General features: G+C 45.0%; 1 protein-coding gene across 1 annotated transcript; it reads left to right on the top strand.

The window, feature by feature from the left end:
• Positions 1 to 6,362: 6,362 nt before the first annotated feature.
• LOC128852019 (alcohol dehydrogenase 1-like) lies at positions 6,363 to 12,703 on the top strand. Its single transcript, XM_054065253.1, has 9 exons — positions 6,363 to 6,653; positions 7,597 to 7,698; positions 7,902 to 8,043; positions 8,347 to 8,434; positions 8,550 to 8,769; positions 8,890 to 9,150; positions 9,464 to 9,599; positions 11,735 to 11,873; positions 12,484 to 12,703. Exons 1-9 carry the CDS (start codon positions 6,636 to 6,638, stop codon positions 12,506 to 12,508), a joined length of 1,131 nt encoding a protein of 376 aa, XP_053921228.1. The 5' UTR covers positions 6,363 to 6,635; the 3' UTR covers positions 12,509 to 12,703.
• Positions 12,704 to 16,844: the final 4,141 nt, after the last annotated feature.

Raw genomic sequence — 16,844 nt, 5'->3', positions numbered from 1 at the left:
TTGCCAATAAAATGTTTTGGTCAAACTCATCCCGGGCAGTGCACTCTCTCAACAGAGGTCCCATGGGTCAGGAGGAGCTCTTGCTCCTACCGCAGGCCCTCCCATCGCAGACCTTACCTCAGCAGCGAGCAACTGCCTTTGCCCCTTCTGTTGTTGCTGCTCCATGCCTTCACCCACCCCACACACCTATGGCCACCCGTCCCTGACCCCATCTCACCTGGGTGAACCATTCTCCATCACTGGGGTGAATAGAATCAATTGTACATGTTTAACAGACCTTTATCACTGTTTTTGTTATATCTCTTTACTGTACACATTGTCAGGGTGGATCTAATTCTCCTTGCCTTATCTGCCTCCTCCCGTTCCCATTTTGTACAAGCTGTGCAATACTTTGGTCCCAAAGGAAATTAAAGCAACAGGGCACCTTAAAGAAGAGTGAATCCTCAATCTTGCTACAAAAGGCAAGTTCACTCTTCATAGTAGAAATGCAAAGATTGTCTCTGAAACTTACACTAAAGACAAAAATCTAACGCTGAGGCATAAATAAGGGCATTAGTATCTGCCTTTGTCTTTTAATTAAAAATTATCAAAGGGTTTGACCTTCTGCAGGTGGGGGAAAAGATAAGATTTGTACTTAGCCCTCACAAGTGCAATTCACAGTCCACTGCACAGTGTGATTTCTGTCAAAATGTTCTTCCCGTTATTCCATTCCTTTGATACAGACAGGAAATGAAAATAATACACAAACTGGGGCAGGCACTGGCTACAAAGATGAAAGCAAGTCAGGGTTTGGATTATTGTCAAACATTATGCAAGAGACACTGAAATGCACTTACAAGGGCTAAGTGCAAATCTTATCTTTTCCCCTGCCTGCAGTAGGTCAAAGCCTTCAATAATTCTTACTTAAAAGACAAACACAAATATTAATGCCATCATTAATGACTCAGCATTATATTTTTGTCTTCAGTGTAACTGGCACCACTTTCAGAGACACTCTTTGCATTTCTGCTATGAAGGGAAACTAGATCATATCCTAGCAGGTATGGCTTTGCACCATTACATATTCACAAAGCACTGGCATACCGAACATTGTTAGAGGTAAATGTAGAGATTACCCAGCTCCGAACAGACCATCACTTAAAATTATTTTCATTTTCTGTTTGAGTATTTGTGACTCTACTCTTTTATTATATGTGAGAGATGACAGTCATACACCATTTCTCGTCAAGTGTCTCCTTTCTACATCTTTCACATTGCTGAAGTAACACAAACACAAATGTCTATCTTTGCTTCTAGAACCATGTAAACTAATACTGTGTAAATGTATTATATAATCTTAATAGCCCTTTGGCATTTATTTTAAGTTGAACACTCTGGGCTCTGACTTATACAAATGTTAAATAGCCATGCCAAATACTCTGTCAGACAATACCAACATTCTAATTACCATCCACTTCCCATAAAAATCCAACATATCCTAAGATTGTAGTTATTTACACCACCACCACTTTAAAGAAACTGGTGGCGATGTTCACTTCTAGCCATATCATTCATATCAATGAAATGATATTGCAAGCAAATCTCCTACGATACTGATCAAATGTGCGATTTTTTAACATCCTACGTGTGTTTTAAACACCACAATCCACTGTGGTGGACAACAACAAAAGAAGATTATGAAAGTAATGAAATCTGAAAACAGATCTCGAATGGCTCTTGAGAGACCATGTAGCTTAGCTTTTTACCCAGTTCGGGATAAACTCCGTGTATCATTCCTGAGAGATAATTTGCACTCAAAGTCCTCCAACGATGATCTGTTCCATTACCATTTCAAACTCCATCAAACTCTATTATACCATACCCATCACCCTTCCCATAGTGAAACGTTACTTCTCATCAACTCTGTTCCTGTTTCACAGCCACTATCGTGTTTCCCTTTCCTCTACCCCCAAACTGCAGGGTATGGCTAATTCAGGTTCACTTTGACATCCACTATTCTTTGCAGGCCTTTTTTTCTGCAGAACTGCCACTGACTTATAACTTGCCAACCTAAGGTGATCACTGCACTCAATTGCATCCAAACTCCTTAAAACCATTGCCCTAAACTGTCAGAATAATTTTCTAATCCTCTCTTTCAGTGCACTTGTGACTCTTCTGCTATCTGCACATTTAATGAGTGTTCTCTACTCCAACAGCAAAGTCACATAGTAGAGCTGAATATACTATGGATTGTGCCCAACAGCTTTAGAGAAAGGAGAACATTAAATACATTTTATTGTAGGATGTTGATCCATCTTTTTGGTTTAGCCAATACCCTGTGGACTGATTTTCTCAAATTTGCCTAGTAAAATACAAAATGAGAAAAATTTTTTCCACTATTCTATTTACATCCTAAATGGAAATATTGTTCCATGTTATGGTCCCCTGTGGAATATACTTGAATTTATTTTTTTTAGTAATTCCACTAAAGTACTGTCCAGAAGTGTAAGATCAATGAAATTTTCTAGCATAAACTTATATTTTGCTAAATCCCATAGTCCAAAAAAAAACCCCAAAAAAACATGTCACTGTGAAGCAGCATCTATTTCAGCAGCTGGCGAAAACTTGGACATTGTATCTCACTCAACACTTTTTAAATCCAGTGAGTGTCTTTCCAATGTCTCATTTTCTGTTTACTAGATTAGTGATAACTGGCAAAAGACTGAATACAGATTGGGCAGTGGAGCATTCAAACAATGTTTCTCCAGAAAGACTTCTGTCATGGGTCCCATGGGAACTGTCAGGAGCTTGCAGTTACTGGTGAGTACTTAACCCTGGGGAAAATTAAAACTTTCACAGACAACACCCATCACCTTGGGTGCCTGTTTTACAGTAACACCACAAATTGCCAGCCTCTTCTCATGGAATCTGTTGCTTGGCCACAACTTAATGACTAGAGTACCACAGATCGCTCAACAATAACCTGGTATTGTGGAGATCATCTAGCTATCTTGTCACTGAATTTCCGATCCCTTTAGCATCATCAAGGTTTTTAAAACTACTACTCTCTATGCATATTCTATCCTGAAAATGGAAGGTGATATGAAGGAGAAAAAGTAATACCTCTGCCTACTGAAGAAAGGAAACAGATTCCTGCCATGAAACAAGTCAGGGTATCTGAATTTCTCTGTGTATATGTAGAGATGAAATGATGATTTCCTTCTAGAAGCTTAGAAACCTGAGATCAAATAATCAACCTGCTAATTTTTGTCATGGTATTAAACAAAAAGGACGGGGGGAGGAAGCCTCTTTCAACTGGCAAATGATTTACAATAACTATATGGACTCCAAGCAGCCAGTAGGGGTAGACTTCGGTGATTTTGCTGCATGGATATATTTATATACATGTATAGCACACATCTAATGTGTATACCTACATTTAAGCTTGTGGAAAGCATGTCTTGATTTTGCACCATCATACACTGGGATGGAAAATTTGGCTTGAACAATTGAGTTACTTCATTATCAGATTTGGAAACATGCCTGGCTATGAGTAAGCTGTGCACAGAGCCAGAGGGCAAATTATTTATCTGCATGTGCATGTGTTGCAAACATCCCTTCACAGTAACATCACGTGTCAGAAGCGGTATTTGCTTGAGAAAGCTTAATGGAGTTTATCTTCACTGAGTGGAATTTAAACTCCATTATGTCCATAGAGTTTAAATCTTCTGATGTTAACATGCCTCCCATCCCATCACTGTTGGCATTGCTGCCCAACTACTCCTTTCTTTCATAATATAAACCTCTAGCACCTCTACTCCCCGTTCCTCTTGCTCTTCCTTCAGACCTGCTCACAACATCAGAGTCAAAACACCCTCTTGAGGATCTCTGCCTTGAAGATCTCTGTTTGTGAAATGCCTGATGCCTGCTCCTCAACACCCCCAGACACAGCACCTCTAACTCCTCCCTCCCTTTCCACTTCTCAGTATTCGCAGCGTCCTGCTCTTTTGAAGGACACAGCCACGCGACATCCAGCAGAGGAACCAGCACAGCAGACACTCTCCTGACACAGACCCTTCTCGCCCAGCATCTCCCTTTGTCAGGGGCAAGGAGATGAGAACAATGAACTCGGTGATGCCGCTGCCTCTTGACAACGCTTCCACGCCTGGCCAAGACCCCGAAGTACGCCTCTTTGAACCAAAAGCTTTTGCCAATAAAAAGTTTTGGTCAAACTCATCCCGGGCAGTGCACTCTCTCAACAGAGGTCCCATGGGTCAGGAGGAGCTCTTGCTCCTACCGCAGGCCCTCCCATCGCAGACCTTACCTCAGCAGCGAGCAACTGCCTTTGCCCCTTCTGTTGTTGCTGCTCCATGCCTTCACCCGCCCCACACACCTATGGCCACCCGTCCCTGCCCCCATCTCAGCTGGGTGATCCCTGCAACATCAACCCACGTACTGCAGGGAAACGACAGGTGAACCTGCTGCTGCAGTCTGGTCTCACTCCCAGGACCACAATGGGATTTGCTACATGACGTTATTCTCAGCTAAAATTTGTCACTCCAGTCTCTTTCATTTATGCATGAGGTTTTCTTACCACATTACTTTGTCCTTATCTCTCCTAATTTTCCCTTCTTCAATTTAGATTTGTTCTCTTCAGATCCTCTCTTCCTGAGCTCGGTCTGTTGCCTTTTTTCCTCACCTTGCTCTGTTCTGGGCAAAATCTGCAGAGAAAAAGACAAATGGGAATCAATAAGAGAAATTACAAGTGCATTTATGCATTCCCCATGGTATGGAAATGTGGGTGCTAGAGGGACTACACCTAGACTTTCAGAAAGTAAGAAGCAAAATTCCTCCTTACGTGGCACAAGCGCAATTCTGTAGGAGCTATCAGGACCACAACAGCTTGGCAACTTACTTTCTCCTGTGCACAAAAGCAAATGCACGGATGTGATCATTATGGGTCCCTTCCAGCCCCTGATATTTTAGGATTCTACGATTCTGTGATAGCAAGAACTCAACATCAGCAATTTGCTGTAAGATTCCTGTTCTCTAACACATTTTATCCCTCAGCCGCTCTCCTTCACTGGGGTGAACAGAATCCATTGTACATGTTTAATAGAGCTCTATCACTGTTTTTGTTACATCTCTTCACTGTACTGTATGTCAGGGTGGATCTAATTCTCCTTGTTTTATCTGCCTCCTCCCCTTCCCTGTTTTGTACAAGCTATGCAATATTTTGGTCCTGTAGGAAATTAAAGCAACACGGGCACCTTAAAGAAGAGTGAATTCTCAATCTTGTTACAAAATGCAAGTTTACTCTTCATAGTAGAAAGGCAATGGTTGTCTCTGAAACTGCTGCCAAATTACACTAAAGACAAAAATTTAACACCCATGCATTAATAAAGGCATTAATATTTGCCTTTGCCTTTTAATTAAAAACTATTAAAGGGTTTGACCTACCCTCGGTGGGGGAAAAGATAAGATTTGTACTTAGCTCTCACAAGAGCAATTCACAGTCCACCGCACAGTGTGATTTCCGTCAAAATATTCTTCCCAATTTTCCATCCCTTTGATACAGACAGGAAATGAAAATAATACATAAATTGGGGCAGGCACTGGCTACAAAGATGAAGGAAAAGACCTTCAGGCCTGTGCCTTTCTGTACAAACATCTGACCTCACAGAGCAGTTACTAAAATGTGTCTGATACCTGAACGCATAGAGCAAGGCACGATATGGATTATTGTCAAACACTGTGCAAGAGATGCTGAAATGCACCTACTCTTGCTCATACTCCAGGCCCTTCCATCAAATCCCCCAAAACTGAGGGTCACACACGGCTGGACCTCCAGCAGGGTCCCACTCACCCAATCTCCTGTATAGCACCTTGACTAATGCCTTTCGCAGAAAACACCTCTCTGGGAAACAGGAAGGTGGATGAAGTGAACCTCCTTCCAAAACTGGTTACAGATGAGAGAGAGAAACAAATGGGTTCTTGGAAAAGTCCCCCTTCCTGACATACTCAGCCCATATGAGCCTGCAATAAATAAGAAAAACATAGCTGCAACACTGCAGACGGTTCAGCTGCACATCAGAAGGACAGGTGTGTCTCTACACCATACCATGTTGTTATTCTCCTTTTTTTTTTCACTTATTTTAATTTTTAATCCCTTTGGAAACACCTTGGTGTGAACTCTTGCCAGGTCAAATGTTGACCGTTGGCAACAAGTGGACCCGATGATGTCCCAGCAGTGCCACAAATCTCCTCCCTCCACACCTGCAGGAAGGAACCAGAGAAGAAAAATCTTGCTGAACAGCAAGAATCTTTCAGGCAGGGAGGGCAGGGCATGGCCTGAAGGCCATGATAAAAGCCTCCCACAGGACTCCAGCCACTAGTGCAGAGAGTGACTGCCACTCTTGGCACCTCCCTGCCGCTATCCAGCTCCTCAGCATCTGGCACAGGACACAAATTCATCTCTGCTCCTCACTCTCCAGCAACGGTCCCGCACCAGGACCCCCCTCCGCGCTCCCTGCCTCTCGCTTGACCTGTGCCTCCGACCCCGCAGCTGGGCCATTTCACAACACAGAGCTTTGGCCAGACGCGCAGCACCCTTCCTCCAGCCTGCTGCAGCGACAGCAAAGCCCTGCTGAGACCACATGGCCACTTCTGGAAAAGTAAGGACCACTCCTTTCCCGCCTTCCTTTCCGAGGGGCACTGCTCTTGGGGACCATTGCTGCAAATGACTCAGCCTGCGCACCTCCACTGCTCCCCCTCTTTCCTATGACCTTGCTCCCCTGTCCCACCCACACCCCCTGGAATCACACAGGCTCCTGCTTTCACACAACTGCACACGCCCGTACCTGCGTTACGGAGTGCGTTCCTCTCCTGTTCTGCCCAGCAGCTCAGCAATGAACACACTCAACGGGACCGCTCAGAAAAACACCCTCCTGCTCAGCCCCGCTCTTTGCTCCCGCTGTGGCAGGGAAACACGGCTCTTCTGAGGTGCAGGCTTGCAGCCACTTGTCTCCTACATTCAACCTTGTCCCTCGCCAAACCCCTTTCAAGCTGCAAGCTCCGTTTTGCTGACATCAGAACAGCTTTGGGTTGATCGGATCAGGGTTTGGGAGACACCACTCCAAATCATCCCTTTGGCAAAGAAAAAAATGATCCAGATGCCAGACAGACAGAGACCAAGCCTTAACCCCTCTCAGGTACCTTCAGCCCTACACCTTACAGGACCAAGAGCAAAGACACAAGGCAAGGCAGGTCGGGCTTTCAAGGACTACACTCCCAGGGAAAACACAAGCCTTACCCCTCCTGCACTCCTCACATCATCTTTCCATTTCACGCTTCATGCTGCACCAGTATTTATTGAACATCACTCGGCTTCACGCACAGCTGAGTATTCCTGTCCTTCAGTTCTCCCACCAAAACCCACCCACCCAGCAAGTCTCCAGGAAACAGCACAGGGCAGTTGTGCAGTTCCAGCAGCGCACGCTCGAGCGTGCACAGACACACGCTCTGCAGCCCTCTTTAGGTGATTGGAAGACGACCGTGCCCGGACGTGCACCAAAAGAAAACATTCCCATGCAGCGTAATCCCCTCTGTTGCTTCCAGGTTATCAGATGCAGAGCTGCTGTCATCTGGGCCGCGGGCAAGCCATTCTCTCTTGAGGAGGTGGAGGTTGCACCTCCAAAGGCAGGTGAAGTCCGTATCAAGGTAAAAACCCATGTTTTCATATTTTTTTCTCCCTGGTTGGAATTCTTGTGGCTACACCTTGAATATGTGTGGCAGGAACCTGTGTCTACCAACGGGCCATCACTGTCCAGGGCAGCCCTTGAGAAAACTCCTTCCATCAACGGGGTTAAACAGAGGCGAGACCATTTCCAAAGCTCAGCATCTCCTCCTTCCTCTTAAAACAGATCGTGGCCACGGGCATCTGTCACACGGATTACCACGTTTTGAAAGGTACCTTTCCTGGTGCGAAGTTCCCAGTCATTCCAGGCCACGAAGGAGCTGGGATTGTGGAAAGCGTTGGAGAAGGCGTGACCTCCGTGAAACCAGGTAAGACGCACACACAAACACGCACCCAGGAGTCCGCTCTCAAAGCGCATGAGGCTGCCCAGAGATCAGAAATTCACCACCGCTCCCGTGTCTGCCTCAAAAACCCAAGCGCACATTCCTTCTCTTCCCTCATCTGTTCCTCAAGCACACAAGAGGGGCTCTGGGCATCTTCCCCCAGCAGAGAAAGCAGACGATTTGTGGTGGGATGGTGCCATTGGAAAGCTCACCAGAGGCGCTCCAACTGGCAGCACCCTCAGGGCCTGCAGAGCAAGAGGCACCTCACAGGGATCTGCTTTGTTCCAGGAGACAAAGTCATCCCCTTTGCCGTACCACATTGCGGGGAATGCAGCTTCTGCCTGAATCCTGAATCCAACTACTGCCTGAGGGGACAGTGAGTTTGATCCTTCTTCCCCCACACCTAAATGGGATTGGTTGTATGACAATAAGTCTGACACCCCTACAGATGCTTTATTTGATGAATAACAAATTCATGCGCCTCCCAACAGCTTCACACAATCCCAAAACCTGCTGCCTGACAAGACCAGCCGTTTCACTTGCAAAGGAAAGCAGATCCACCACTTCTTTTGGACCAGCACCTTTGCAGAATACACCGTGGTCCCTGAGTATGCTGTTGCCAAGATAGACGCTGCTGCACCTCTGGACAAAGTCTTCTTGTTCGGTTGTGGCTTTTCTACAGGCTACGGGGCTGCCATCAACACTGCCAAGGTCGGTATTCCGGCAGGACAAGCACAAGCAGCATGTGGCTGCCCTCGCACCCTCACCAGCCCTCTGCAACCACAATCCTCCTCATTATGCTGGAGACTCACAGGGTCCCATGTCATGCAGGTAAAACCAGGCTCCACGTGCGCTGTCTTTGGCCTTGGAGGAGTCGGCCTCTCTGTTATCATAGGCTGCAAGGCAGCTGGAGCTTCCCGCATCTTTGCCATCGATATCAACAAGGATAAGTTTGTCAAGGCCAAGGAGCTGGGTGCCACCGAATGCATCAGTCCTCAGGACTTCAACAAGCCCATCCAGGAGGTGATCACTGAGATGACCGGATATGGTGTGGACTATTCCTTTGAGGCCATTGGGCTTCCAGATACCATGGTAGGTGGCATTTCAGCACGTGTCCTCCCTCACTGCTCATTCACAGGCTCCCATCTGGAAAAAGGCACTCCCACAGGCAGTTCCTTGCCTGCTGCCTGCACTGCCGGGCACATCTTTCCTCAGAAAGGCAGTCTCTTGGCCTTGGGAGAAAATTGTGTACGTGTCTCACAACGGGCACTGAGTTCTCCTCCTCTGCTGCAGAAGGGAGTCTGTGTTTTCAGGTTACCAGCAAAAGGCAGACAACTGCACAGAAAGAACACTTTGCTGACTAACTCATCAGCGCGTTCTCTAACTCACCTGCCTGTCTCACCAGATTGCTGCCCTGGCCTCCTGCAACATGAACACTGGTGTCTGCGTGATGATTGGGCAGCCGCCTGCTGATTCAGTACTTTCCCTTGATCCTATGCTTCTGCTGACTGGGCGTACCTGGAAGGGGACTCTGCTTGGAGGTATGAAACACAAGAAAACATTTTAGACCTTTCAGTCTTTTCCTTTCATTTCAGTTTACAAATCATAGCATCACAGTATGGTTTGATTTGGAAGGGAACTTTGCAGACCACCTAGTTAAACCCTTCTACTTTGAGAAGGGACATCTTTCACTAGATCAGGTACTCAAGGCCCCATCCAACCTGACCCTGAACACTTCCACGGATGGGGCATTAGTAACTTCTCTGGGCATTGCCAGTCCATGGCCAATGTTTCATCCAGCAGTATTCCCAGTTCCTTCTCTGCAGGGCTGCTCTCACTGCCTTCAATCCCCTCTCTATACTGGTACTGGAGGTTGCCCCAACCCAGGTGCTGGTATTTGCACTCGGCATTCTTGAACTTCATGACATTCCTTTGGGCCCACTCCTCAAGGCAGCCACACCTGCCGGCTTGCTGTGGATGTTCTCAATCTCTGCCTGTGTCATTGACAAAGATTTTAAAGAGCATTGGTCCCGGTACTGAACCCTGAGGGACACTCTCCGTTACTGGTTTCACTTGGATGTAGACCCAGATCCCTCCAAATTAGTGGCAAGAATGGTGTGTGGGAATGGATCGGAGGCCTTACAGAAGTTGAGGGAAACGACACCCAGACCTCTTCCCTTTTCTGCTGATGCAGTCTCTCCATTGTAGAACGCCACTAAGTTAGTCAGGCAAACGGAGACATGTCACCTCCCTGTCTCCCATATGTTTCTAACCAGGCACAGAGTTGACATTAACCAGTCAGTAGTTGCCAGGGTCCTCCTTTCACCCTTTTGGAAAATGCATGTGGTGTTCCCCTTTCTCCAGTCACTGTGGGCTTCTCCTGACCACCACAGCTTTTAAAATGGGATGGAGCGTGGCATGGCCACTACATCAGACAGTTCCCTCACGACTGTGGGAAGCATCTTGCCAGGTCCCATGACTCAGCTAGGTCCAGATTCCCAAGGTGGTCTTGAATTTGATCTTCACTTCTGATGAGAGGGATTTCATTCCCACAGACCCTGCCTTGAGGTTCAGGGACTTGAGAGATGTGGGAAGAGAGATTACCACTGAAAACACCAAAAAAAAATTGTTCAGTCCCTCAGCGGTATCCATGCCGCTTGTCACTAGTGTGTCTGCAGGACAGGTACCCCTCAGGGCATACGAATAATTTTCCCTTTGGAAATGAGTTTTCTCATCTGAGTGATGCCCGCAGCTGTCAAACAAAAGATACTTTTCCTCACAGTCATTATTCACTAAGCCCTTGGTCACAAAGAATATTTCAAGACCGGCAGAGTACAAGGAAGCTCTTTAAGAGGGTTCTCCAGGAAAAAAAAAAAAAAAAAACAAAACCAAAACCACAACTAAATACTGCATTTCCACTGCACGGGTAGGCATGAAACACACTCATAAACCTGTAACTCTTTCACATACTTCAACACACAGAACTGCCTATGCAAACTGGAGACTGAAACACAAGCACAAAACCACTCTCGTCTCAAGGAGAGGAAAATTTCTCACAAGTCGTCACTCAGGTCTGACTCTGCAGTATGTCTAGGAAGATGATACATGTTCCTCGAGAGCAATTCCTTGCTGCTCCACTAACACCTTCCTGTTGCACCTTGCTCTCTCCTTCCACTACAAGATGCCTCCCTCTCCTATCCTCTTGCTTTCTCTCATTCCTGCCCCTCTGCTGCACACAAACCCACTACCTGGACTTTCAGAGGTGGTCACTCACACATACTCACCTTAACCCCCCACAACTGATCTCAGCTTGCATTTTACTGCAATGCAAGTGCTTCTGTCTTATGCCAGAAGAGGGCACGCTGCATCGCAGGGACCTCCTCACTCCCTCCACCTCTACTCCCAGCTCAAAGACGGGACTTTCTCACATTTAGAGTCTCGTTCTTTTAATTTTGATGCATTCCAAGAAGGAGGTACCACGGCTTAAAAGGGCACATCTTCAAACATGTTTAACAGGTCAGCACAGCCTGGGAGAAGGGAATGTCTCTGCTCGGCTCTACTATTCTCCTCAGAGGAGAGCTCCTACCCGGTTGGCACCAGCAAACTCTACAAATGTTACTTTAGCAAAACAGCTTTTCTCTAATTATTCACTCAAGGTGCTTTCTCCCATTTCTAGGTTGGAGGATGAAAGATTCTATCCCCAAATTAGTTTCCAGCTATTTGGAGAAGAAAATCAACTCAGACTTGTTGATCACGCACACGCTGCCGATTGCTGAAGTGAATGAAGGATTTGAGTTGTTACGAGCAGGAAAAAGGTGAGCCCTGCCTAGCGGGAGCGAGCGACAGAAAACTCCACCTTCACCTAAAATTCAACAAGCCCAAACACTCTGGCAAGCAGAGCAGGCAATAGTGCCTTCGCAAGAAGCACTCGACCCTTTTGTGGGGACAGGGACCAGAGCCATGTGTTGGGAGGATCTGCCATAGCCCAGAGGGAAGAGCCCGCGCTCAGCACAGGGAACCCTCCTGCCCATGGCTCAGCTTAGCAGAGATACCACAGCCCCGACATTGCCCTGAAGCCAGCACAGACCCTCAGGGCACTGTTTGAAAGCACGGGACAGGAAGAGGAGAATGTGGAATAAGGGGCGTCCTTGGCAACAACTGCAGAAAAGCCAAAGGAAGACCGTGTCCTACAGCGGCAGAACAAGACCTTTGGGGAGGGACAAGGTGCCTTAGCTCCTGAGAGATTCCCTCCAGCAGGGTTTTGAAGGGTGCCCTCCTGCTTCCCATCTCACGCAGCTGACTTAGGAAAGGCTGGATGAGAAAGAAGGCAGCCAGTCCTCAGGCACACCTGCCTGCCCTGATGCCTGCTCCTCAACACCCCCAGACACAGCACCTCTAACTCCTCCCTCCCTTTCCACTTCTCAGTATTCGCAGCGTCCTGCTCTTTTGAAGGACACAGCCACACGACATCCAGCAGAGGAACCAGCACAGCAGACACTCTCCTGACACAGACCCTTCTCGCTCAGCATCTCCCTTTGTCAGGGGCAAAGAGACGAGCACGACGAACTCGGTGACGCCGCTGCCTCTTGACAACGCTTCCACGCCCGGCCAAGACCCCAAAGTACACCTCTTTGAATCAAAAGCTTTTGCCAATAAAAAGTTTTGGTCAAACTCATCCCGGGCAGTGCACTCTCTCAACAGAGGTCCCATGGGTCAGGAGGAGCTCTTGCTCCTACCGCAGGCCCTCCCATCGCAGACCTTACCTCAGCAGCGAGCAACTGCCTTTGCCCCTTCTGTTGTTGCTGCTCCCTGCCTTCACCCACCCCACACACCTATGGCCACCCGTCCCTGCCCCCATCTCACCTGGGTGAACCATTCTCCATCACTGGGGTGAATAGAATCAATTGTACATGTTTAACAGACCTTTATCACTGTTTTTGTTATATCTCTTTACTGTACACATTATCAGGGTGGATCTAATTCTCCTTGCCTTATCTGCCTCCTCCCCTTCCCATTTTGTACAAGCTGTGCAATACTTTGGTCCCAAAGGAAATTAAAGCAACAGGGCATCTTAAAGAAGAGTGAATCCTCAATCTTGCTACAAAATGCAAGTTCACTCTTCATAGTAGAAATGCAAAGATTGTCTCTGAAACTTACACTAAAGACAAAAATCTAACGCTGAGGCATAAATAAGGGCATTAGTATCTGCCTTTGTCTTTTAATTAAAAATTATCAAAGGGTTTGACCTTCTGCAGGTGGGGGAAAAGATAAGATTTGTACTTAGCCCTCACAAGTGCAATTCACAGTCCACTGCACAGTGTGATTTTTGTCAAAATATTCTTCCCGTTATTCCATTCCTTTGATACAGACAGGAAATGAAAATAATACACAAGCTGGGGCAGGCACTGGCTACAAAGATGAAAGCAAGTCAGGGTTTGGATTATTGTCAAACGTTGTGCAAGAGACACTGAAATGCACTTACAAGGGCTAAGTGCAAATCTTATCTTTTCCCCTGCCTGCAGTAGGTCAAAGCCTTCAATAATTCTTACTTAAAAGACAAAGACAAATATTAATGCCATCATTAATGACTCAGCATTATATTTTTGTCTTCAGTGTAACTGGCACCACTTTCAGAGACACTCTTTGCATTTCTGCTATGAAGGGAAACTAGATCATATCCTAGCAGGTATGGCTTTGCACCATTACATATTCACAAAGCACTGGCATACCGAACATTGTTAGAGGTAAATGTAGAGATTACCCAGCTCCGAACAGACCATCACTTAAAATTATTTTCATTTTCTGTTTGAGTATTTGTGACTCTACTCTTTTATTATATGTGAGAGATGACAGTCACACACCATTTCTCGTCAAGTGTCTCCTTTCTACATCTTTCACATTGCTGAAGTAACACAAACACAAATGTCTATCTTTGCTTCTAGAACCATGTAAACTAATACTGTGTAAATGTATTATATAATCTTAATAGCCCTTTGGCATTTATTTTAAGTTGAACACTCTGGGCTCTGACTTATACAAATGTTAAATAGCCATGCCAAATACTCTGTCACACAATACCAACATTTTAAATACCACCCACTTCCCATAAAAATCCAACATATCCTGAGATTGTAGTTATTTACACCACCACCACTTTAAAGAAACTGGTGGTGATGTTCACTTCTAGCCATATCATTCATATCAATGAAATGATATTGCAAGCAAATCTCCTACAATACTGATCAAATGTGCGATTTTTTAACATCCTACGTGTTTTTTAAACACCACAATCCACTGTGGTGGACAACAACAAAAGAAGATTATGAAAGTAATGAAATCTGAAAACAGATCTCGAATGGCTCTTGAGAGACCATGTAGCTTAGCTTTTTTCCCAGTTTGGGATAAACTCCGTGTATCATTCCTTTGATAATTTGCACTCAAAAGATATTTGCACTCAAAAGAGATAATTTGCACTCAAAGTCCTCCAACGATGATCTGTTCCATTACCATTTCAAACTCTATCAAACTCTATTATACCATACCCATCACCCTTCCCACAGTGAAACGTTACTTCTCATCAACTCTGTTCCTGTTTCCACAGCCTCTATTGTGTTTCCCTTTCCCTTTTTTCTGCAGAACTGCCACTGACTTATAACTTGCCATCCTATGGTGATCACTGCACTCAATTGCATCCAAACTCCTTAAAACCATTGCCCTAAACTGTCAGAATAATTTTCTAATCCTCTCTTTCAGTGCACTTGTGACTCTTCTGCTATCTGCACATTTAATGAGTGTTCTCTACTCCAACAGCAAAGTCACATAGTAGAGCTGAATATACTATGGATTGTGCCCAACAGCTTTAGAGAAAGGAGAACATTAAATACATTTTATTGTAGGATGTTGATCCATCTTTTTGGTTTAGCCAATACCCTGTGGACTGATTTTCTCAAATTTGCCTAGTAAAATACAAAATGAGAAATATTTTTTCCACTATTCTATTTACATCCTAAATGGAAATATTGTTCCATGTTATGGTCCCCTGTGGAATATACTTGAATTTATTTTTTTTAGTAATTCCACTAAAATACTGTCCAGAAGTGTAAGACCAATGAAATTTTCTAGCATAAACTTATATTTTGATAAATCCCATAGTCCAAAAAAAAACCCCAAAAAAACACGTCACTGTGAAGCAGTATCTATTTCAGCAGCTGGCGAAAACTTGGACATTGTATCTCACTCAACACTTTTTAAATCCAGTGAGTGTCTTTCCAATGTCTCATTTTCTGTTTACTAGATTAGTGATAACTGGCAAAAGACTGAATACAGATTGGGCAGTGGAGCATTCAAACAATGTTTCTCCAGAAAGACTTCTGTCATGGGTCCCATGGAAACTGTCAGGAGCTTGCAGTTACTGGTGAGATTGGGGAAAATTAAAACTTTCACAGACAACACCCATCACCTTGGGTGCCTGTTTTACAGTAACACCACAAATTGCCAGCCTCTTCTCATGGAATCTGTTGCTTGGCCACAACTTAATGACTAGAGTACTACAGATTGCTCAACAATAACCTGGTATTGTGGAGATCATCTAGCTATCTTGTCACTGAATTTCCGATCCCTTTAGCATCATCAAGGTTTTTAAAACTACTACTCTCTATGCATATTCTATCCTGAAAATGGAAGGTGATATGAAGGAGAAAAAGTAATACCTCTGCCTACTGAAGAAAGGAAACAGATTCCTGCCATGAAACAAGTCAGGGTATCTGAATTTCTCTGTGTATATGTAGAGATGAAATGATGATTTCCTTCTAGAAGCTTAGAAACCTGAGATCAAATAATCAACCTGCTAATTTTTGTCATGGTATTAAACAAAAAGGGGGAGGGGGGAGGAAGCCTCTTTCAACTGGCAAATGATTTACAATAACTATGTGGACTCCAAGCAGCCAGTAGGGGTGGACTTCGGTGATTTTGCTGCATGGATATATTTATATACATGTATAGCACACATCTAATGTGTATACCTACATTTAAGCTTGTGGAAAGCATGTCTTGATTTTGCACCATCATACACTGGGATGGAAAATTTGGCTTGAACAATTGAGTTACTTCATTATCAGATTTGGAAACATGCCTGGCTGTGAGTAAGCTGTGCACAGAGCCAGAGGGCAAATTATTTATCTGCACGTGCATGTGTTGCAAACATCCCTTCACAGTAACATCACGTGTCAGAAGCGGTATTTGCTTGAGAAAGCTTAATGGAGTTTATCTTCACTGAGTGGAATTTAAACTCCATTATGTCCATAGAGTTTAAATCTTCTGATGTTAACATGCCTCCCACCCATCACTGTTAGCATTGCTGCCCAACACTCCTTTCTTTCATAATATAAACCTCTAGCACCTCTGCTCCCCGTTCCTCTTGCTCTTCCTTCAGACTGCTCACAACATCAGAGTCAAAACATCCTCTTGAGGATCTCTGCCTTGAGGATCTTTGTTTGTGAAAGCTCCTAGTTCTCATAAATACATTTCAGAGTCTCCTGGAGGAGAAGAAAAGCCTGATTTGGAGCATCCAAGCCAGAAGTAAGAAGTCAATAATGACATGTGTATACAGCAGTCTCTCTGTTTCACAGAAATTATTATAGAATAGTACCACAGAAACAACCACTTCATCTATTTTACACTGGAAATCCTTGGAATTGCCTGCTATAGTGAGTACAGCTCACAGTAGCACCATTTACCTTTGATTTGATACAATTTTCCTCTGTAGAACAGGCAGCAGAATCCTTTTG

Source organism: Cuculus canorus, chromosome 4 (assembly GCF_017976375.1).
Source record: "Cuculus canorus isolate bCucCan1 chromosome 4, bCucCan1.pri, whole genome shotgun sequence".
Taxonomy (NCBI): domain Eukaryota; kingdom Metazoa; phylum Chordata; class Aves; order Cuculiformes; family Cuculidae; genus Cuculus; species Cuculus canorus.
The sequence above is the reverse complement of the archived record's forward strand: the minus strand, read 5'-3'. Positions and strand labels throughout refer to the sequence as shown.

What these genes read in the sequence shown, in the direction of transcription:
- LOC128852019 (XM_054065253.1), top strand. An exon ending in CGTGACCTCCGTGAAACCAG is followed by an intron (nt 8,044 to 8,346) that starts GTAAGACGCACA and finishes GCTTTGTTCCAG; the next exon opens with GAGACAAAGTCATCCCCTTT. An exon ending in TTGGGCTTCCAGATACCATG is followed by an intron (nt 9,151 to 9,463) that starts GTAGGTGGCATT and finishes CTGTCTCACCAG; the next exon opens with ATTGCTGCCCTGGCCTCCTG.